The sequence below is a fragment of the Chelonoidis abingdonii genome, chromosome 1 (genome assembly GCF_003597395.2).
Source record: "Chelonoidis abingdonii isolate Lonesome George chromosome 1, CheloAbing_2.0, whole genome shotgun sequence".
NCBI classification, from domain to species: domain Eukaryota; kingdom Metazoa; phylum Chordata; order Testudines; family Testudinidae; genus Chelonoidis; species Chelonoidis abingdonii.
This window is the reverse complement of record NC_133769.1, coordinates 355,091,785-355,113,835: the sequence shown is the minus strand read 5'-3', so window position 1 is coordinate 355,113,835 and position 22,051 is coordinate 355,091,785. Positions and strand designations below refer to the sequence as shown.

The window sequence follows — 22,051 nt, the reverse complement described above, 5'->3', positions numbered from 1 at the left end:
ACACAGGCAGCAGATCTGATGAGCCAGAAAGAGCCATTTTTACATGATCACTTGGCAAAGCTGAGCACGCTGAGGTTTTTGATAAGGTCTAAGGAGAGCAAAGTGGAACAAGGAGCTGATTTTAAAATTCCCTTTCCTGATGTCAAAAGAAAAGGACAGCGCTGCCAACCAAAAGCCAGTTATAAATCTATTGTGGGACAGGAGGAGAAAATATAGCAGAAACCTGTTACACGTGTAACCTAGTTGCACCCAAAATTGCATTCCTTTAGACAGGGCTCTCTCGAGACCTTTGATAAACAATATATATTCATTGAGCCAACCCATTATTTCACCAGGCCAGTGAAGCCATTTTCTGTGTTGCTTTACTGGAATGAAAAAGTTCTAATCCAAACGAAATTCAGTGTATTGGACCCAATCTTGAAAGGTGTGGATCACCCTCCACTCTCACTCAATCAGAATTGAGGGTGTTCCAGTTGCAAGATTAGCTCCTAGATCAGGGATAGGCAAACTTTTTGGCCCGACGGTCACATTTGGGAATAGAAATTGTATGGAAGGCCATGAATGCTCACAAAATTGGAGTTGGGCTGTAGGGAGGGGTGAGGGTTCTGGTTGGGGGTGCGGGCTCCAAGATAAGGTCAGAAATGAGCAGTTCAGAGTGCACGTGGGGGCTCCAGGCTGGGGAATGCAGGCTCCAGCTGTGGGTGCAGGCTCTGGAGTGGGGCTGGGATGAGGAGTTTGGGGTGCAGAAGGGTGCTCTGGACTGGGATCGAGGAATTCGGAGGGGGATCAAGGCTGGGGCAGGGGGTTGGGGCATGGGGAGAGGCTCTGGGGTGCAAGCTCCCGGTGGCGCTTACCTCAAGCGGCTCTGCATGCTGCCCCGTCCGCAGGCACCATTACTATAGCTCCCACTGGCTGTGGTTCCCAGCCAATGGGAGCTGCAGGGGCGGCACTTGGGGCAGATACAGCATGCAGAACGGAGGCCACTGGCTGCCCCTACACACAGGAGCCAGAGTGGGGGCCAGGCCGCTGCTTCCGGGAGCTGCATGGCACAACCCCTGACCCTGCTCCCCAGCTGGAGCACTGGAGCGGGCCATGCGGCTGTTTCCGGGAGCCGCATGGAGTGCCCCCTGACCCTGCTTCCCAGCTTGAGTTTGAGGGCTGGAATAAAACAGCTTGCGGGCCGCAGTTTGCCCACCCTGTCCTAGATCATGTGGATTTTCCTTACTTTTTAAAAGCAGCAATTTGCAGTAAATCAGCATGTCCCAGCCTAAAGCTGAATCAGTTATAGAAGATGTAGACACTCATTTACCTGAATGGGCCAAGCTGGCAGGGGCTGTAAGAAATCAGCTTTATACGGATAGTTCACCATTGCCAAATTTACCCATGTTTCACTTAGCCAAGCTTTCAACACAGCAGCATCTTGCTTGCTTTTTAATGGGCTGCACAAGTGAAATGCGCTGGAAAGCCACTTCAAACCTTCATCTAAGCAAGAAGACACACAAATTAGTGGTTAATGTCCCTGGAATCAGTCATACATCATAAAAGCTATGGATAGTGAGGACCCGAAACATGCCCATTAGTGCAGCTTCTCTCTTAACCTCTTCCAGTCCCTCAATGTAATTAATCCACTGAAGTTCCTTCATGTGTACACAAGCATTCCTGAGAGCAGAATCTAGTCCAGTGAGTATTTCAGTGAATGGATTACTTGGAGATATGTGGATAGTGCATATCAAGCACATTAGGTTAATGTAAATCTGGCTGGTGTCTGACATATTAATATAGTGAACGTGCTGGCTGAACGTATAAGAGCTGTCACTAGGTAACTCACAGGACTCTGCTTGCCCTTCTCTCCTTTGTTTTGACTGGTTAAGAATCCCTCGGACTCAGTTTCCCATTTTTAGAGACTCATTTATAATGCTGGTTTCTCTAGTGGGGTCCTGAACTAGAACAGGAAAATAAATTTTAAAATCCCTATGCTCTAGGTAGGCTGCAATCCCATCTGATCTCTCCACCCCAGTGCTAAAACGATAAATAGAGCAATCGCCAATTAAGATTTTCCCTTCCTCCATTCCTGTTTATTTTTAAGCTAAGTTAAAAACAAAAACAAACAGACTACCTTTAAGGTCTGCTCTCCCATCCTCTTCCCTTCACCTTTTCTCATGAAATTAAGGATGTTGCCTTTCTTCCCAGTTTGTACCGGGCTGGAATGTGACAGCGATTCCTTAAATTATGATCTGGAGCCAACTCCAGATCTGAAGTTTTCCCAGTGGTCAGGAAGGTTTGGACCTGGATTTTAAACCACTCTAGAAACCACTCAGTGCTGCCCAGAGGGGGGTAAGAAGGGAAATTTGCCTCAGGCCCAGGGGCCCCCACGAGAGTTTTTCAGGGCCCCTGGAGCAGGGTCCTTGACTTGCTCTGGGGCCCCTGGAAAACTCTTGCGGGTCCCAGGCCCCCGGAGCTTCTTCCGCTCCCAGTCTTCACCAGCAGGGAGTCCTTCCACTCTGGGGCGGAAGGACCCCCCGCCGCCGAAGTGCAGCTGGGTCTTCGGCGGTAATTCAGCGGCGGGGGGCCCTTCTGTTCCGGGACCTGCCACTGAAGTGCCCCAATGACCCGCGGTGGGGTCGCCCCGCCGCTGAATTACCGCCGAAGACCCAGCTGCACTTCGGCCGCGGGTCCCGCTTCGGCGGTAATTCAACGGCAGAGGGTCCCCACCGCGGGTCTTCGGGACACCTCAGCAGCGGGTCCCGGAGCGGAAGGACCCCCGCTGCCGAAGACCCCAGGCCCCCGAAATCCTCTGGGCGGCCCTGCATATGCTATGCCATCAGCAAGATCTATTTTTAAGTTACCTTCCCCTTTTGAAAGGTTGATACCAGCAGACTTCAGAAACAGCATTTCAGTGGTAGCTAACCTCTTTTCTTTTCCCCATTCCAGACAGAGGAAAGGGCATAGCACTCTAGATCTAGACTAAGGTCTGCTATTTTAAACAGCCTAGTTATTCACTAGCTAAAGTACTGAGCATGTAGATGTGTCATGGACTGTGTTAGGCCATTGCAAGGTGTGGCCCTGGAAAACAAGGTAGACAAAGCTAGAACTCAAGCAGCGTGGAAATCAGGGTTGTTGTTTTTTTTATCTGTAGTTGTTTGCTTTAACAAATGTCTCCTGTTCCTATGTGGTATGATAGCATCATCCACCGTCAAAGTCAACTCCAAATGGTCTCATTAAAAAAAAAAAGTTAATTTTTTAAATGTAAAAGCTAATCCATAACAGCAGATGAAGCCTATGTTAAAAAAAATTCATGATACACATGAGACAATCACTCACACTTTGTGCAATTTCAAATTTACAATGATTCGCTTTAGGCAAATTGCTTGAATTTTGCGATTCTTCGAAAAACATGATTCCTGAAAGATCTTGCCAACTTCCTACCTGTGGAGGAGATGCGGTTAATGGCCCCCCAAGAATTCAGGATGCTCTCTGAGCAGCACTGCCCGCTCTTTTTGAAATCATTTGTCACTATACTGTAGAAAGTGCCACAGGGTACCAAATCCTCAAACTGCCAGATTGGGGCAGAGGCTGCAAGAGCTCTGTAGATAGAGACAGAAAGACAAGATTGTTTGGTGAAACATGTGCATCTAGCACCTCTAAAAAATGAATCTCTATCCTCATGGCAACACTTTCCTCACAGCTGCTGTCTTCTAATTAAAAGCTTCTAAAAACAGGTGCTTATAATTCATCTGTGACATTCTTGACTGAGAATTACATGAACAATACCTACATTTGCAAAAATATTCCACAAGATGGAGTGCAAAGCAAGTGGAAGTTTCAGCCATGTCAGATTATCTTTGGACAATCATGGGAGACGGGAGAGATTCCAGAAGACTGGAAAAGGGCAAATATAGTGCCCATCTATAAAAAAGGAAATAAAAACAACCCAGGAAACTACAGATCAGTTGGTTTAACTTCTGTGCCAGGGAAGATAATGGAGCAAGTAATTAAAGAAATCATCTGCAAACACTTGGAAGGTGGTAAGGTGATAGGGAATAGCCAGCATGGATTTGTAAAGAACAAATCGTGTCAAACCAATCTGATAGCTTTCTTTGATAGGATAATGAGTCTTGTGGATAAGGGAGAAGCGGTGGATGTGGTATACCTAGACTTTAGTAAGGCATTTGATATGGTCTCGCATGATATCCTTATCGATAAACTAGGCAAATACAATTTAGATGGGGCTACTATAAGGTGGGTGCATAACTGGCTGGATAACCGTACTCAGAGAGTAGTTATTAATGGCTCCCAATCCTGCTGGAAAGGTATAACAAGTGGGGTTCCGCAGGGGTCTGTTTTGGGACCGGCTCTGTTCAATATCTTCATCAACGACTTAGATGTTGGCATAGAAAGTACGCTTATTAAGTTTGCAGACGATACCAAACTGGGAGGGATTGCAACTGCTTTGGAGGACAGGGTCAAAATTCAAAATGATCTGGACAAATTGGAGAAATGGTCTGAGGTAAACCGGATGAAGTTCAATAAAGACAAATGCAAAGTGCTCCACTTAGGAAGGAACAATCAGTTTCACACATACAGAATGGGAAGAGACTGTCTAGGAAGGAGTATGGCAGAAAGAGATCTAGGGGTCATAGTGGACCACAAGCTAAATATGAGTCAACAGTGTGATACTGTTGCAAAAAAAGCAAACGTGATTCTGGGATGCATTAACAGGTGTGTTGTAAACAAGACACGAGAAGTCATTCTTCCGCTCTACTCTGCGCTGGTTAGGCCTCAACTGGAGTATTGTGTCCAGTTCTGGGCACCGCATTTCAAGAAAGATGTGGAGAAATTGGAGAGGGTCCAGAGAAGAGCAACAAGAATGATTAAAGGTCTTGAGAACATGACCTATGAAGGAAGGCTGAAAGAATTGGGTTTATTTAGTTTGGAAAAGAGAAGACTGAGAGGGGACATGATAGCAGTTTTCAGGTATCTAAAAGGGTGTCATCAGGAGGAGGGAGAAAACTTGTTCACCTTAGCCTCTAATGATAGAACAAGAAGCAATGGGCTTAAACTGCAGCAAGGGAGATTTAGGTTGGACATTAGGAAAAAGTTCCTAACTGTCAGGGTGGTTGGCCACTGGAATAAATTGCCTAGGGAGGTTGTGGAATCTCCATCTCTGGAGATATTTAAGAGTAGGTTAGATAAATGTCTATCCGGGATGGTCTAGACAGTATTTGGTCCTGCCATGAGGGCAGGGGACTGGACTCAGTGGCCTCTCGATGTCCCTTCCAGTCCTTGAATCTATGAATAAAATGCTAGTTCAAACATTTTTACAAATTTTGCAGGCTCTTAGTCCATGTTTATATTTATTTGTACAGTAGTGTCTAGAGACCCCAACTGAGATCAGGCATTGTAGATGGATGGATAGAGAGATAGAGAGACAGACAGACACACACTAAAGAGACAGTCTGTGCCCCAAGACTTTACCATCTAAATAAACAAGGCAGACAAAGGGTGGTAGAATTATTATCCCTATTTTACAGATGGCACTCTGGGGCACAGAGAGGCTAAGTGACTTGCCCAAGATCACATGGAAAGTCTTCTGTGGAACTGGGAACTGAACCCAGAGCTCCCAAGTCACAGGCCAGTGCCATAACCACAAGACAATCCTTTCCCGACAGCTATACAGTAATCCTACATAGGGTCTGATACAATACAAAATAGCAGTGGCTGCCTAGGTCGTAACAGCCCCAGAAGGCTATGGATGCTGGCTGTGTGGCAGGAGAGGCTTAGACACTGCAAAGTTATCAAAAGAACCTTCCCATGATGAACTGTGAAGCTGTCCAAGAAAAGAGAGCATCCAGTAGTCAACTCTTGGGACAGCTGGGCAGACTGCTTGCTGAGGCAAAGACCATGTAAGTTACAAACAACTCTACTAACTCCCTTGCATGTTTCCTGGAGGGTGGTAAGGTTGGCTCAGGCATTTGGAGGGCATATAGAGGAGCTTCTCTTACTTCTAGACACCAAGAAGAGAGCTTATGTTCACAATGGCATTGTGGGAAACTCTTACCCTCCAACACCATAGTTTATCCTGGAGCCTCTCCCTTTCCTCATGATGAGAAGAGGAATATAAACAGAGGTGCTGAGTTTTCAGTCCAATGCGACTCTTTGCTCTTCTCCCTACCTGACTTTCAGAAAAAAAGAGGGCAGCCAAGTGAAGCGTCATGAACTTGGCCTATCCCATATGAAGTTCTTTCCTAGCCAGACGAGGGAAAGCTTGCCTGCACTTTAAGCCTTCAGGGGTGAGGAGAGTCCCACACTCAACTACATTTGCTGCATCAAGGAACAAAAATAGCCATTGTAAAACATATTGGCACTGGTCAGATATTCACTGAGTAAGAGTTTTGGGTTATGCCAAAAATCCCAGTCACTGTTTTCTTTTTGTTAGTAAATTTTAAAAGTTACCTCGCCCCAGAGACAAAATCTTATCTGCCATCTGCAACTTTTAAGGACAATGGAGCCTGAAAAAATCAGAAGACTCAAAGAGTCAATTTTCTTAAAAGGGATCATTTTAAAGTAATTAGAACTTAACAGGTTTACTTGAAAATCCTCAGAAAAAAGTCAACACTAGCTGCCAGCTTTCATATGTATTTCCCTTCCTCAAATCTTTGGAATCTCCTAGAGGGACAGTCACCAACACTGAGGTGCTCAAATGGACCAGCATACCCAGCACACAAACACTCCTCAAACAGTGACACCTCCACTGGCTTGGGCACGTGTGCCAAATGAATGATGGGTGCATCTCAAAGGACATCCTCTACAGTGAACTGACATCTGGAAAAAGACCCAAAGGGTGCCCAAAATTGCTTTTCAAGGATGCGTGCAAGTGAGACTCAAAGAAATGGACCTGGATGTGGATCACTGGGAAGATCACGCTCAAGACCACAGCCTTTGGAAATAAGAGCATAAAGGCCTCCGGGGTTACGAGAGGAAGCAGTCCAGCCTAGTAGAGGAGAAAAGAGTGCACAGAAGGCAGAGCCCAAAGGGTCGAAACTTCACCTTTATATGTGATAGAGGCAGCAGAGATGGTCTCTCTCGAGTGAGTCTCTTCAGCCACAGTCGCAGCTGCCATAAAACCGACTGAGTAAATTCTTTACCACTCAGGGGCGCATTCCCATGGCCTCTTGAGACTGAAGGGTGCCTATTACTACCAACTGCTAGATTCTGTTCTGTAAATTTTGGAAGAGATTGTTATTGGCTGAAGAATAAAATAAGAGGTTGAATCCCTGTTTTAAATGAAAAATTTAACACAGTCTTAACTCTGAGCTTTCAAGAGTGCCTCCACAATATTCATAGCTATAAATGCAAACTATAAATGCTAAGAAGGATTAGATCTTCCTAACAAATCCCTCTATTTCCAGGTCATTTTTTATGTGCCATTTCTGATCTGTGTTTAAGCACAGCAACTGCACTTACCCAACCACCACATGAGGGTATTTCATTCTAAACCAGGCTGAAAGCATCCCTCCATAGGAACCCCCTATGGCAATCACAGGGGCATTTAGGGCTCCTGGAATTGTCTCCTTTACGTGCTGAATTAATATCGCAAAGTCTGCCAGAGCTTGTTCTGACGTCAGGTAATTCAGATGTTTGGAATCCTGAAACAAGAACATATTATATAGCATGGGACAGATTTTCAAACACCAATCTTTGTTTTTCCATTTGCAATTTGTGAACTGCTGAGGATCACGGTGGCTACAGTTGGGCAACAGGTGAATTGATCTCTGCAAGTGTAGCTTATAATTCTAGAAATCCTTAGAGGCTTTTGAAAGCTACTGTATAGAATCAACAGTTATAGAAAATGTAACGCTCCTGCCACACATACTAGTAAACATGGCCAAATCCTGCTCACCTTACTCATGCAAGTAGTTACTATGTAGTCAATAGGGTTACTCACATGAGTCAAGCCAGCAGGATTTACACTAGCATAGGAGAATTAAGGAGAAAGGAAGCAGCCAGTTCTTTTCAACAGCCTTGAAACCAGTGGGTTATCAGAGTGGGAAAAGGCACTTACGCTGTAAGACTTATTTCCGAAGGGCAAGGATTCTCCATAGTATCTGTGTTCAGCAAATATTAACATAGCATTAAGTTCTTCTGCCACGTCCCACATAAAACCCTGGGAGGAAAAGGGATGTTTAAAACAATGAGCAGACACTGAATTAATACATACTTTCATTTAAATATACCCAATTAAACTCATTCTTCAATAGGGAAAATGCCCCTGACACAGTTACTAGTCACTCAACTATTGTCTAAGGATAGTAAAAGTAAAGAGAACTAGACGGGTACAGAATGTAATGGAGGCTTACTAAATCACCAAAAATATTCACAGGGCCAAAATTCTGCATGGGGCAAGTGAGTATACAAAAAGAGAAACATATCAGGTGAGGGAAAGTACTATACATCAACATTGTGCCAGAGCCAGTTCAGGTAATGCTGCCATAACTGCTGTAGCAAAAGGGACGTGGCTCATGGGAAATCTATGAATAAAGATATATACATTTCAGGATTCTGATTAAGTTACAAGTGACATGAACGTCATTTTGCAGCAAACACTATATAAAGAGGGCTTCTGATTTCGGTTTTAACTGATAAAAACTAGTAAGACATCCCTGACGTAAATAACTCCCTGAAATCAGTGTTCATCCAGGAAACACTAAAACAACACTGGAACTGGCTACTTGTAACTAGGGGCTTGCTTACATAGAGCAGTAATGCATACTATGGGGGTGTGTGATTTCTAAAGCACAGTCGCATGTTGTGCATTAATTGGTCTGTGTAGTCCCTGCTGCTGCATGCTAAAGCATATACTACTGTAATGAGTAAAGTATATATTGCAGTATATACTAAGAGAAGGTCCCTAACTTCCCACCCGACCCGATTTTTGGATATCTATGTAAAACTCAAAAATTGCTAAAAATAAACCCTGAAAAACAGAAGTCCTGTCTATAATCTATATAATAAGATTCCAAGAACGTTACTCTGAGGTGTGACGGTCTGATATTTAGATTATCTGTTAAGTCAGTGTGAAGTGATGGAAATAGCTACAAACATGGTTGAAAGCTCTTTTTGTTCAGAACATCTCCAAGTTCTATCACCACTGGGATTTGAAATCTGTTACCATCCTATTTTTTAAGTTCTCAGCCATTTTGACTTGAGGAATTATACCAATGCGGCAGCAAGGCACGTATCTATGCCATGGTGACAGTCCTAGACATTGGTTGAGTTACCTCTTATATCACAATCACCAACCTAATTCTAAAGCTAATTTATATGCAACAATTTCATTGCTTGTATGGAGTGCACTGATGGAGGATTACTTGGCCCAACTACCACATCTGTGTGACGGCATGGATGTTCAGTTACTAATATTATGTATAATAGAGACTTTCCTATGGTGATCATCACCTTAGTATCAGACCACCTCAAAAAGAACAATGAATCTAGACTCAACTCCCCTGCAGGGCAGTGGTGTATTATAAACTTCATTTTACAGATGGGGAATCTAAAGCAACATGATGTGAGGTGACTTACCAAAATCTCCTGATAACCAGTCCAGTGTCTTAACCACAATATCACCCTTCCTCTCGGTACCTGATTTACAACCCTTTGAAATCAATGGAAGTATTTGCATTTACCTCAATGGGCTTTGAATTAGGCCCTAAACTCCTTTATTTTGTTTATTCTTTTAGTTCACTGTTCCTCAAGGAACACTATTATTTTAATCAAAATTACTGCAGACTTGGATTTTAAAATATGTATTCCGATGCGGTCTCCCACTAATATGCCACACTGTAAAAGGAAGAGGAATATTAGAGAACAAAGATCTATTTTACACACACCGTATTATTGCAAAACCAGGTGATATCGCCTTCATTTCCAGTGTAGAAGAGAATCGATCCATTGTTTTTTCTCCAATGCTGATCTGCTACTAGGTACCGCTGTTGGAATGTAAGATCTTGATCAAATCCAAAATGATCAATCTGTCGGAATGAACAGAAAACAACAAACAATCAAATAGTTTCAGAAACGTCTAATAGGGTCAAGGAGTAAAAGTGCTGACATTCAAGATGAGATTCACCAAGATTGAAAAACATAATTAAACCCAAGAATCTTTGACTCTAATGCACTGAAACTGATTTAAAGATTTTCCTCTCCAAGAGACAGTTAACCAGGGTTGGCTGAAGGCTGTACACTCAAGACAGAAGTGAAATTTAATCTCTGTTACAAAAGATACATGCAGTTTTAATAGCATCATATTTAAATGTGATGCTCTCCAGGAGTTCAGGCCTCCCATACTATTGATATTGCAGTAGCGTCTAGAAGACCTGCATCAGAACCCCATTTGCTAGATGCTCTCCAAACATAGTAAAAAAATAGTCTTTGTCCCATATTGATTACAGTCTTGTGTCAGGTTCTGGGGTGCAATCCAAACCAATGAATGGTTGTCTCACAGCCTGCTGTCAACCTAGGTGCCTTAAATGCTCTGCTGCTATGGCTCAGAGCCTGGACAGCAACACCCAGCAGACAAGCATGCACTGAGCATCTGTGTATTAAGCAACTCTGGCTCAGCACTCTGATTCCAGCCAGCTGCTTGTTACACCCCAGCCACACTCTGGTATTTATTAGCCAAGTGGCTAATTAGATGACTCCAACACTCCCAGTCCCAAGATTTCCCAAAACCACATTCTGTAATGTCCAGCCCTCTCCTGGATAATAAGGTTTGTTCGTTCCTCTAAAGAGACAAAATTCACAGCGTACCACTTTAAGTCAAAAACACAGCACTGGGCTGATTTAGATTAAAAGTAAAAGTAAAACAAGCTTATTAACAAAAGGAGGTAGGATTTTAAGTGAGTTCAAGTATAAAGAACACCTTTAGAAATAGTTACAAGCAAATAAAGGTGAAAAATGCTTTCTAGAGACTAAGGGTATGTCCAGACTACCCACCGTATCAGGGATCGATACATTGCGTCTCATCGAGACACAACATATCGATTTCCGAATGTGCTCCTCGTTGACTCCAGAACTCCACCAAAGTGAGCGGCGGCAGCGGAGTCGACGGGGGAGCTGCGGCCGTCGATTCCACGCCATAAGGATGGGAGGTAAGTAGGAATAAGATACGTTGACTTCAGCTACGGTACTCCCGTACCTAAAGTTGCGTATCTTACATCGACACCCCACTTAGTGTAAACCAGGCCTAAGACTTAACAAAACTATAGTCTTGATTCAAAGTAAGATTCTTACCACATGCCCAAAGAGCAAGATGGCTGACTCCCTCACCCAATCAAGCTCTCTCCCCGAAGACAGTGAAACTTTGAAATGGATTCTTCTGAAGGTTACTCCCAAAAATAAAATTAATTCAAGCTGCAAGGAGGGAGACATGGGATCTGGTGATAAAGGAAGTTCTATGCTAGTTTCTTTCCCGATTATATTTGCTAAAATGTATATTGATCTGTTCCTGCCCTCTCCGATGCAAATGAGTGGCCTCCTGATGTGTTACTAATTGACTGATGACACCTAGCTGGAGATGCTGGCTTGTCCTTTCTCTGGGACAAGTTCCCAGACTTGTCTGGTAAATATATTTTAGTTCTGTAAAAGCAGCAATGCATCCGACATAGCGGGTATTCACTCACAAAAGCTCATGCTCCAATACGTCTGTTAGTCTATAAGGTGCCACAGGATCCTTTGCTGCTTTTTCAGATCCAGACTAACACGGCTACCCCTCTGATATTTTAGTTCTGCATATCCTTCATTATTTGTATGGTCCCTTGGGCATTTACTGTACCTACCTCAGGAAAAACTATTAATGATCAGCACCTTATTCATTTTTCAATGATACCTTATGTGACACCTATCAGATACAATTTATGACATTAATGAATTGGAGTACATTGGTCAGACCAGCCGAAACTCACTACCAGATACCAGTAAACCCCTTGCACTCTTGCATCGGGATGCTGTTAGGGTCACATCTCGGTAATGAGGGGAGCTGTATGAACTAAACAAATGGGGCACAGTAGAAGACTGAGGGGGTAAATGGCAGCGCTGGTCAAAAGTTTTCTGACAGGTGTTTTTGGAGATGTGTGGCAGGGAAAATACAAAGTTTTTTCAACTAAATGGAAAATTTTCAAGGAATTATGTTTCCTAGAACATATTTGATGGAATACTAAAAACCCAAAACTGAAGTTTTCCTAGCTAAAATATTTTTGGTTTTCAACAGTTTACAGCTGAAAAATGGTAACGTTTTCATTTCTGATTAAGAGTTGAAGTTTTCCACCGAATGTTTCCACTAAAACATTTTTCCTCCCATTTTCATCAAAATTTTCCGGGGAGTGTGTGTGTCTGGGGGGTTATCAGATGTTTTACTACATAAGACAGCAGTAGTATCAGCTTTATAACTGGGGCCCTACCAAATTCACATCCATGAAAAAACGCCTCTCAGACCGTGAAATCTGGTCTCCCCATGAAAACTGGTCTTGTGTGCACTTTTACCCTACACAGATTTCACAGGGGAGACCAGCATTTCTGAAGTTGGGGTCCTGACCCAAAACAGAGTTGCAGGGAGTTGCAAGGTTATTTGGGGGGAGGGGGTGTCACAGTATTGCCACCCTTATTTCTGTGCTGCCTTCAAAGCTAGGCGGCCAGAGAGTCACGACTGTTGGCTGGGTGCCCAGCTCTGCAGGCAGCAGCGCAGAAGTAAAGGTGGCAATACCATATGAGCCCATCCTTCTGCACTGCTGCTGGCAGCAGCTCTGCCTTTAGAGCTGGGCACCTGCTAGTAGCCACTGCTCTCCAGCTGCCCAGCTCTGAAAGCAGTGCCATCAGCAGCAGTGCAGAAGTAAGGGTAACAGTACCACAACCTCCCAGCCCCACCACACATACACATAATCTCCTTTTTGAGTCACGATCTCTACAATTACACCACCATGAAATTTCAGATTTAAATAGCTGAAATCATGAAATTTACAATTTTTAAAAACCTATGACCATGAAATTGGCCAAAATGGACCCTAAATTTGGTAGAGCCCTATTTATAATGTTGAAAATTTACCCTGGATTACAGAAGTGAAATGTTCAGCCTTCATTTATGCTACTTTACACACGCCCACGCACCCACCCTCACACGTGTATACACATCCTTCCCCCACCCTTTGGAGAGCCCATCTACACTGGGAAGCAGGGGTGATGCTCTGAAGGCAGCGCCACTGTCAGCAGCAGCAGTGGAGAAGTAAGGGAGACATACTGAGCACAAAGAATGGGTGAGGGCTTGGAAATAACAAATGGGAGGGGAGGGAGCATGCAGGCAGAAAGATTGGGAGGCGCATGCATAAGGGAGGGAGGATCACAGAGGGAAGAAGCGGGGCTTGGTTAGGGGAGGAGGTCACAGAACAAGGAAGGGGAACATGCATAGGGGAGGGGGATCAGAGAGAGGGAAGGAGGGAGCATACACAGAGGAGGGTCTCAGAGAAGGGGAGGATCCATAGGTGAGTGGGACTTGCAGTGAGAGGAGGATGCATAGGGGAGCAGTGAATTTCCAACCATAGCCAAGTCCTAAAGCATCGTCACTTTTGCTTTAGAAACCAGTGCTTGGAGCTTCCGCCCTGGGAGGGAGGGTAGCTTGTAACTGGATCACTCTGAATTATTCTAGGAGAGAGCAGCATCTTTGCTTCATCTCTCTGTGTCAATCTCCCTGCTGGACCAGTAGAACAGGGACATTGGCAGTAGCTTATGGTATGCTGCTGGTAGAAACCTGACATCTGCTGGACTGAACATCTGTGCCTGCTGTCATTAACATATAGCCTCTACAGTCCCTCATGTCCCCCATAAAACCTGGGCTCTTTTAACATGGCCCTTGTTCTTAAAACATTTGCAAGCGGATTTAGTGCTCATGGAAGCGAGGCACCTGAGTACTAGATCAAGCCATGAGGAGCATAAGCAGCTGCTGTGCAAACTTCCCCATGCAGCTCAAACAATTAGCCTAATTCCGGACTACCAGAACCCAGATATTCCAGTCAAGATAGCAAACTGCATGGCCTTGTGCGCACACTGTTTAAAAGGTTGGTAGGTACGAACAGAGAATGGGATAAGACCCCAGGCTTTGCATGGGCCCAAGATCAGGAAATGAATTTAAAAACAAAAAAACCACAAAAAACAAAAAAGACATTTTATAATGGTTTATTTTCAAAACTTAACAAGTTTGCAAAACGTCTTTTGCTGCACTCACTTTTGGGGGTGCCGTTATTAGAGGTGGGCCTTAGCAGCATTGAACGTAGAGGAAATTTAGATCTAATGTGCACCTCAGGCCCATTCTACTATTCATATAATGCCATATGTGCGCATTTTACCTTATAGACATGGAAAACAGAGATAAGGTCCTTGCCTGAGAGTTTATGAACTAGATTTAAGGTTTTGACTGGTCCAAAAATAACTGACCAATTGACTGGTTAACCATTGGTCAAATAAAATCAGAAGAAGTCAAGTATTTAATCCTTTTGCTTTCTTTGATGTATATATTTTTCCCTGAACCCCTTGTGAATAGTTTTAGCTCTGGTATTTAATCTCAGTTTGTTTGTTTAGAAGACAAGCTGCTGCCAAAGCCATAGTTTCAGTTTGGGGTCATTATCTCATACGATTAGTCTTGGAGTCTAACAAAGAAGATCAGACATAACCTTAGGATAAGTCTGAACCATTTAGCGTTCACGGATGTAAATATCAGAAAGCTACACCAAGGAAGCTTATCTTTAAGCTTGTTGAGACGATAAGTCTGAATGTCAGATGGTTTAGCAGACTGGCAATGGGAGTCAAATATGACCAGATGAAATATATCCTAGGTTGTGAGAGACCACAGGGATCTCTGGTCCAGAACTAGTGCTATGAAAATTTGTACCAGTCTGAAAAACACTTGCATTGGTTGACCAAAGTTTTCTAGCTTTGGCAAGTCATGAAGCATGAAACATTTTAATTATGGTATCACTAATTTAACTGTAAGAAGGATATCAGTTTTTCTTGGTATTGTTGCTGCTGTTCATTATCAGTTTTGTAACACTTGCATAGTTCCACAAAACTTTAACAAAACAAACCAAAAAAAAAAAAAAAAGTAAAAATGAAGGACAAGATTCTCTGTTGTTCCAAGTTCTCACTCTGTGAAGACGGAGATGGAAGAACATTGTGGAGCTAGTTACGCTTTTCTTGGCCCATTTGGCAAAAGCCTCCAAGGGACCAGCCACCAGACCTGAGCATAGTCAGAGCAGACCTATTTGTGAGTTATTGCCAACTGATGCTGTTTGGCCCTGGCAAAATGAGTTGTCTGTTAAATTAATCACTCCAGTTCCTATTGGTCACCTGTCTACATCACACAAATCTCCATCCGATTAGGCTTTAATTGTTGAGGCTTAGTGGAAGGGCCAAGGACTAAACAGATGTAGCAGCTGAACCAGCCTCCCACCTCCCCTGCTGTCACACCTATCAAAAACTTAACAGCAGTTGGGCAGTTGCTGTGCTCCAACCATCCAGACCAATGCTGTCCTTGTCTGTTGCAACTACTTGTGGTCTCTTGTCGTATACTTAAGATTGTGAACTCTGAGGCAGGGACCATCTTTTTTGTTCAACACCTTGCACTACAGGGCCCTGATCCATGGTAGGAGCCCCGACATAAATTAGACAACTAATTTGGTCCCTAATCTTGTTAACTATTTATGCATGTGCTTAACTTTAAGCACAAGTTGTCCCATTGCAGTCAATGAGATACATGAATGCTTGAAGTAAAGCATGCATTTAATGGCTTTGTTGGGTTGCAGCCCTAACAAATGATGACAATAGATTATGTCATGGTACACTGATATTTGACTTGCTACTTTTTGCAGTGCCATTATTTTACATGTAATAAAATGTAGTGCTGCAGTTGGAAAGTGATTCCTGTGAATCAAGAACAGACTCAGCAGCAGAAAATACTCAGTTTAGAAGTATACAGGTTTTGGGGAGGGGATTTAAGCAGGTTCAGAGAGAACAAATTTGATAAGTAGTTTCCAAGAAGTATTAGAATAATATCGTCTACTAAACTGAATACTCTGCTGGCAGTAACAGAAAATCCATTTAGAGATCCAGTGAGAAATCAGTTGCCACAAAACTTCTCTCTCTCCTTCCTGATAGAGTGAGATTCTATGGGTGAATGATTGGGACACTGGCCTGGGATGTAGGAGACCTCTGCCTGATTTGGAGTGATGTGGAATTGACAATTCTGCTCTCTACCAGGTAGGGCAAGGCCTTAAACCTGGCCAGTACCTTAACTACTGCCCTATGGAGTGTGACATTGACAAATACACACACATCCCTCCCCTGACAACTCCATCTTTTGCAAAAGATGCCTGAAAGGTTTTGTTTTTGTTCCTCACTGGACCAACAAAAAAAATTCAAACCCCTGAAAGTTGCTGTGAAACAGAATTGTCAACCTCCAGCCAATTTTAGTATAAATGTTCATTTGTTTATTTATACACATGCATCAAAGTTTTTAAAATAGTTCTGTACTAGGAGTTCTATTTTTCCTTGCTAAACAGTGAATTAAAGTGGAAGATCTGGATTAACATTAATCTAGTAGAGAAATTGGCAGATTCCCAACTTTCTGGCATGGAAGAGAATCTTTCTACATAAAATAATGAATCTGATTTTTCTAACATTTTTTAGTATCCTGAGTTTGAAATTAATTTTAATGTTTTAGTTTGAAGTGCGGCGGTTGTTCAGTTCCCCTCTTCCCTCCCCCTGCTTTTGGCTAACTTTCTTTTTAGAGTTTTGTCTTAGCAGTATTTTCTTTTGATATGGTTTTATTCTTCTGTCCCTTCTAAATCCAAGGCAGAAGGCCAAACTGCCAGTGCACTATTGATGGAGTATCTTCGATTTTTATTACTGATGGAGAAAGAAATTCTATTTTTCCTTCCTCTTTCATCACTGCTATTGACTAAGATTTTAATGAATCAAGTGACATTATGCAAGTTCTGCATCAGAACTCTTGGTCTGTACTGCTGCAGACTCATTCCTTGGTCGTGGCCACCACCTACATTAGGTCTGCACAGCATTTTGGAGCAAGCCTCCAAGCCCAGGTCAATGGAGTCAGGTTAGCAGGCCTCATGGTAAAGCTCTAAGAATAGCCGAATAGACAGATCTTTTATGTTGTGGCTTGGGCTGCAACTCTGACACTGAAGCCCATACTTCTCCCTTAGTACTAGCATGAGCCCCACTAACCCAAGTCTGTTGACTTGGGCTGGGAGGCTCGCTACAAAAATGCTGCATAGACATGCCCTTAGGGCTCTGTATGTTTCTTCTCTCTTCCTCTCTCTCTAAAGTTATATTAACCCCACTTACCTTCCTCACAGCACTGCTGAGGGTTGGTTAATAAGCCCAATTCTGCTGTCCTTATTCAAATAAATTCCCTTTGATTTGGCCTGAACACAGTAAACAAATAGTGGCCATATGAACACACAGACATCACACATCTGGCCACAGAGATCAAATTCCAGACCTTCAGCACCAGAAGCACAAGTACCTCTACTTGTGACAAAATATACCTCTACCCCAATATAACGCAACCCGATATAATACGAAGTCAGATATAACGTGGTAAAGCAGCGCTCTTGGGGGGGGGGGGGGGGCTGTGCGCTCTGGCAGCTCAAAGCAAGTTCGATATAACGCAGTTTCACCTATAACTCAGTTAGATTTTTTGGCCCCTGAGGACGGCGTTATATCAGGGTAGAGGTGTGGTAACTCCTTTAAGCAGTAAATAAGTAGCAGGCTCATCCCTGATAGGACCAGTTACTAGGAGCTAAGCCAGTTTATTACAGAAGGACTGCAGGAGAGAATCCAATGTTTGTAAAGTACTTTGAACATGCAAGTGCTAAATATTAATGTTAAGAAATCAAAAGAACTTAAAAATCAAAAGATCAAACACATTATTTAAGTGTTGCAAGGGAGATTTACTCATGCAACTTCCACTGACTTTAAAGTTGCAACTGTTTGAAAGTTTCTACATGTCCAGAGACAAGAATCTCTAGTACCTCAGGAGAATGTTAAAAAGCAGTTACTAAAGTTAGACATTTTTAAATCAGCAGGTCTAGATAACTTGCACCCAAGAATTTTAAAAGAGCTGGATGAGGACCTTGCTGGACTGTTAACATTGATTTTCAGTAAGTCTTGGAACATTAGGGAAGTTCCAGAAGAGGGCTAATATTGTGCCAGTATTTAAAAAGAGTAAACAAGATGATCGGGGTAATTATAGGCCTGCCAGTCTGCCATAGATTCCAAGCAAGATAACAGAACAGCTGATATGGGACTTGATTTATGATGCATTGAAGGAGGATAATATAACTAATGCAAATAAAAATGAGTTTATGGGAAACCGATTCTGTCAAACTAACTTCATTTTTTCTTCTTATAGTACAAATTGGGTTGATAAAGGAAATAGCGGTGATGAAATATACTTAGATTTCTGTAAGGCTTTTGAATTGATACTGCATAACACTTTGATTAAGAAACTAGAACAAGATAAGATGAACATGGTACAGATTAAATGAATTAAAAGCTGGCTAACTGAGAGGTCTCAAAATGTAACTGCAAAGAGGGAATCAGCAGCAAGTAGATGTGTTCAGTGGCTCCTGCGGGGAACTGTAACGGACCCTATGCTATTTAACATTTTTATCAATGACTTGGAAGAAAATATAAAATCATCACTGATAAAATTTGTAGTGACACAGAAAAATGGGGATGTGGTAATTAATAGGATACAGAACAATCTGGATCATTTGGTAAACTGAGTGCAAACAAATAATGTGTGTTAATTTGGTTAAATGTAAAGTATACATCTAGGAACAAAGAATATAAGCGATACTTACAAGAGGCAGGACTGTAGCTTGGGATGCAGTGACTGTGAAAAAGATCTGGAAGTCGTGAAGGATAAATCAGCTGTGGCCAAAAAGACTAATGCAATCCTTGGATGCATAAACAGGGTAACCTCAAGTAGAAGCACAGAGGTTATATTGCCTCTGTGTTTGGCGCTCGTGTAACTGTTGCTAGAATACTGTGTCCATTTCTGGTGCCCACAATTCAAGTAGGATGTTGATAAATTTTAAAGAGTTCAGCCAAGAGCCTTGAGAATGATTAAAGGATTAGAAAGCCTGCCTTCGCGATAAGATAAATAGATTTTACAAAAAAATTTAGTATGAATTTTTTTCCAGTGGAAGGAAAACAGGTTGTCCTTTGTAGTTTTATCAGCCCAAAGAACAACACTGCACTTAGTGCATGGAAATCTAAAAGTGAAAATGACGAGAAACAAAAACAGCAGCAATGATACAGAAATGATTACAGCGGAATTTTAAAATTTTAATTTTAATTTTAATCATAATCTAAAGTGTTATCTGTAACACTGAACAAGAGATGGTCTATATTATCTTACACTGTGTATTTGTGTATGTAAGAATGTTATATAGATCGTGAACCCATAATTACAATATAGCTACCAGAAGGGGTATTACTAATAAATGCACATGTATGAAGACATTCATCCTGAGTGACTATATAGGCTTAAAATTTAAGTTCCTACTGAGTGTACGTAGCTTAAGAGAACTTGGTTAGAAATAAGCCTAGTCATCAACAGTAGCAGTGCAAGCCAGACCTTCAGAACAGCATTGTATTTTACAGTTTTGGAGTAATCCAAGTGTGACTTCAGCATTTACCTATAGCCATGGTAACCCACAACACTGAATTTACACTTCTGAAATGAGTGTTAATGAGTCGGATGTAGAACATCTCAGATTTCAGAGTAGCAGCCGTGTTAGTCTGTATCCTTGCAATCAAATGGGGTAGAACCTTGTCCCCTCCCCCAAGGCATCGGCAGACGCCTTGACGCTTCAATCTCGTCAGCCTTTCCTGTCTTTGAGTGGTCGCCCTGCCCAGTGTGGCTGCATTTGTGCTGGAAGTGAGTTTTCCCCCACTATGGACCATTCCGCTTACCGCATGAAAGGAGCAATTGGGCGGTTTGGCTCCTAAGCCAATGTCTCCCCGGACGATCTAGGAGCGCTGTCGCGAAGCCTAGAAGGGCCAAACCGCTCTTGGGTCCTACATACCCAAAACTCGCGGGCAAGGCCTGCGCATATATGGTCACCACCGGTCAAGACGCACTGAATAGCCAGTTGCTCCCCCCCCCCCCCCCCCCCCCCCCCCCGCCCCCCTCCCCCCCCCCCCCCCCTCCCCCCCCCCCCCCCCCCCCCCCCCCCCCCCCGCCCATAGCCCAACCATTACCCCTGCCATGCACCACACCTCATACGTCAGGAACACGGCAGTTTGCCACCGGACCTGCAGTCTCTTCACCTAACAACGTGTGCTGCTGGCGTGACTAAAAAGGAGGAAGGTAAGAAGATAGGAAGGGGGGGATAAAGAAAAAGGTTAAGAAAGAAACATAAGAGCAGGAGGTAAATAGAAAAAGATAAGAGGAAGGGGGGAGAGAAAGCAGGGTAGGGGAGAGAGAGAAGGAGGGGCAGAGGCCGTAGGAGCGGAAGGGAGGTAGGGGGGCGGGGGGGAGGGGAGGGGCGCGGAGGGCGCAAGGAAGCCTTCCACCTGGTCAACGTACCTTGCCTGGTGGAAGTGTTTCTTCTACAGAGGTGTGAACGCTTAATCTTACTTCCTGGAGGTCTCGATTCCCTTATTTTGGACTACCCTCTGGCCTACAGCAGCAGGGCCTAGCGGTGTCATCGCGAGGGTACACTTGGCAGCCATCTTTACCTTCCTCCTAGGCTGCGGTGATCGTTCTGTGTTCTCACTCTCTATGGTTTCGAGGTTCCTCAAGGCTTGGAGCGCTTACACCCTTAGTACACCGCCCAGCCCCAACCTGGACCTCAACATGGTTTTTAACCAGACTTATGTCTTCCCCACTTCGAGCCGTAGCATCTGCTCGTTGCCATACCTGTCTTGGAAGACAGCTTTCCTCTCGCATACATCAGCCAGACGAGTCTCCAAGCAGGGCTCTTACGGTGGTTCACATGCACTATTTTTCCCAAAGACGAGTGCCAGTTACTCCTCCACGCGGCTTTCTCTAGGTGGTATCTGCCTTTCCTGTTTTTCCACACTCAACGCGATGGGGACAACAGTTGCACTCTCTGAACGATCTGTACAGCGCTCGCAGTTATGTTGAAGGACAAACCATTTCCTAAGACGCCCAACTCTTGGTCGCGGTAGCAAGACCGGAGAAAGGACTACCCGTTTTCCTCTCAGAGGACTCATCTTGGGTGATAACGTGCACCCGCACTGTTATGATTGCTCACTTCCCCAAGCCACATCACTATGCTTCTACAGGCTAGACTTCGTTGCCCTGCTGACTCGTCCCTACCCACGCAATCCTCGCGCGGTCCGTGTCCTTGTCCATACCTTTGCTTCGCATTATGCTCTGGTTTAACAGTCAAGGATGCTGCAGCCTCTGGCCGGCGCTTTTGCATTTGTGCAGTATCTCACTCCGACCCCCGCCTACATAAGGCTTGGGAACACACTAACTGGAAGGATATGAGCAAGCACTCGAAGAAGAAAAGGCGGTTACTCACCTTTGTAATCTGTGTTTCTCGAGATGTGTTGTCATATCCATTCCACCACCCCCTCCTTCCCACTGTCGAGTTGCCGGCAGAAGGAACTGAGGCGGCTGGGTCGCGCAGGGGTATATATCCGGCACCATAGCGGCGCCCACTCCAGGGGGCCGCCCTGCCGACCACCGAGTGTTGCTAGGTAAAATCTTCCGACGAATGTGCACGCGGCGCGCGCACACCTAACGGAATGGATATGAGCAACACATCTCGAAAACAAACAGTTACAAGGTGAGAACCGTCTTTCATCTTTTCATGTTCTCTGTATGTATAAATATCTCTTGTCTGTGTGTCACTTCTATGTATCGAGAAGTGAGCTGTAGCCCACAAAAGCTTATGCTGAATAAATTTGTTAGTCTCTAAGGTGCCACAAAGTACTCCTATTCTTTTGC

At 43.8% G+C, this 22,051-nt stretch overlaps 1 protein-coding gene across 6 annotated transcripts in view; it reads right to left on the bottom strand.

Moving 5' to 3' along the window:
• Positions 1 to 22,051, bottom strand: part of PRCP (prolylcarboxypeptidase) — a 104,430-nt gene that overhangs the window by 14,577 nt on the left and 67,802 nt on the right. For 5 of the 6 annotated variants that reach the window (XM_075061780.1, XM_075061781.1, XM_075061779.1 and 2 more), the window contains 5 exons: positions 9,891 to 10,031; positions 8,063 to 8,164; positions 7,465 to 7,646; positions 3,427 to 3,584; positions 1,310 to 1,482 (listed from right to left, as the gene is read on the bottom strand). In XM_075061780.1, coding sequence (XP_074917881.1) covers positions 1,310 to 1,482; positions 3,427 to 3,584; positions 7,465 to 7,646; positions 8,063 to 8,158 — 609 coding nt within the window. In that variant the 5' untranslated portion in view covers positions 8,159 to 8,164; positions 9,891 to 10,031. Of the gene's footprint in view, positions 1 to 1,309; positions 1,483 to 3,426; positions 3,585 to 7,464; positions 7,647 to 8,062; positions 8,165 to 9,890; positions 10,032 to 11,292; positions 11,372 to 22,051 lie in introns of those variants that run through there. The other variant, XM_032771757.2, reaches the window with a different exon arrangement.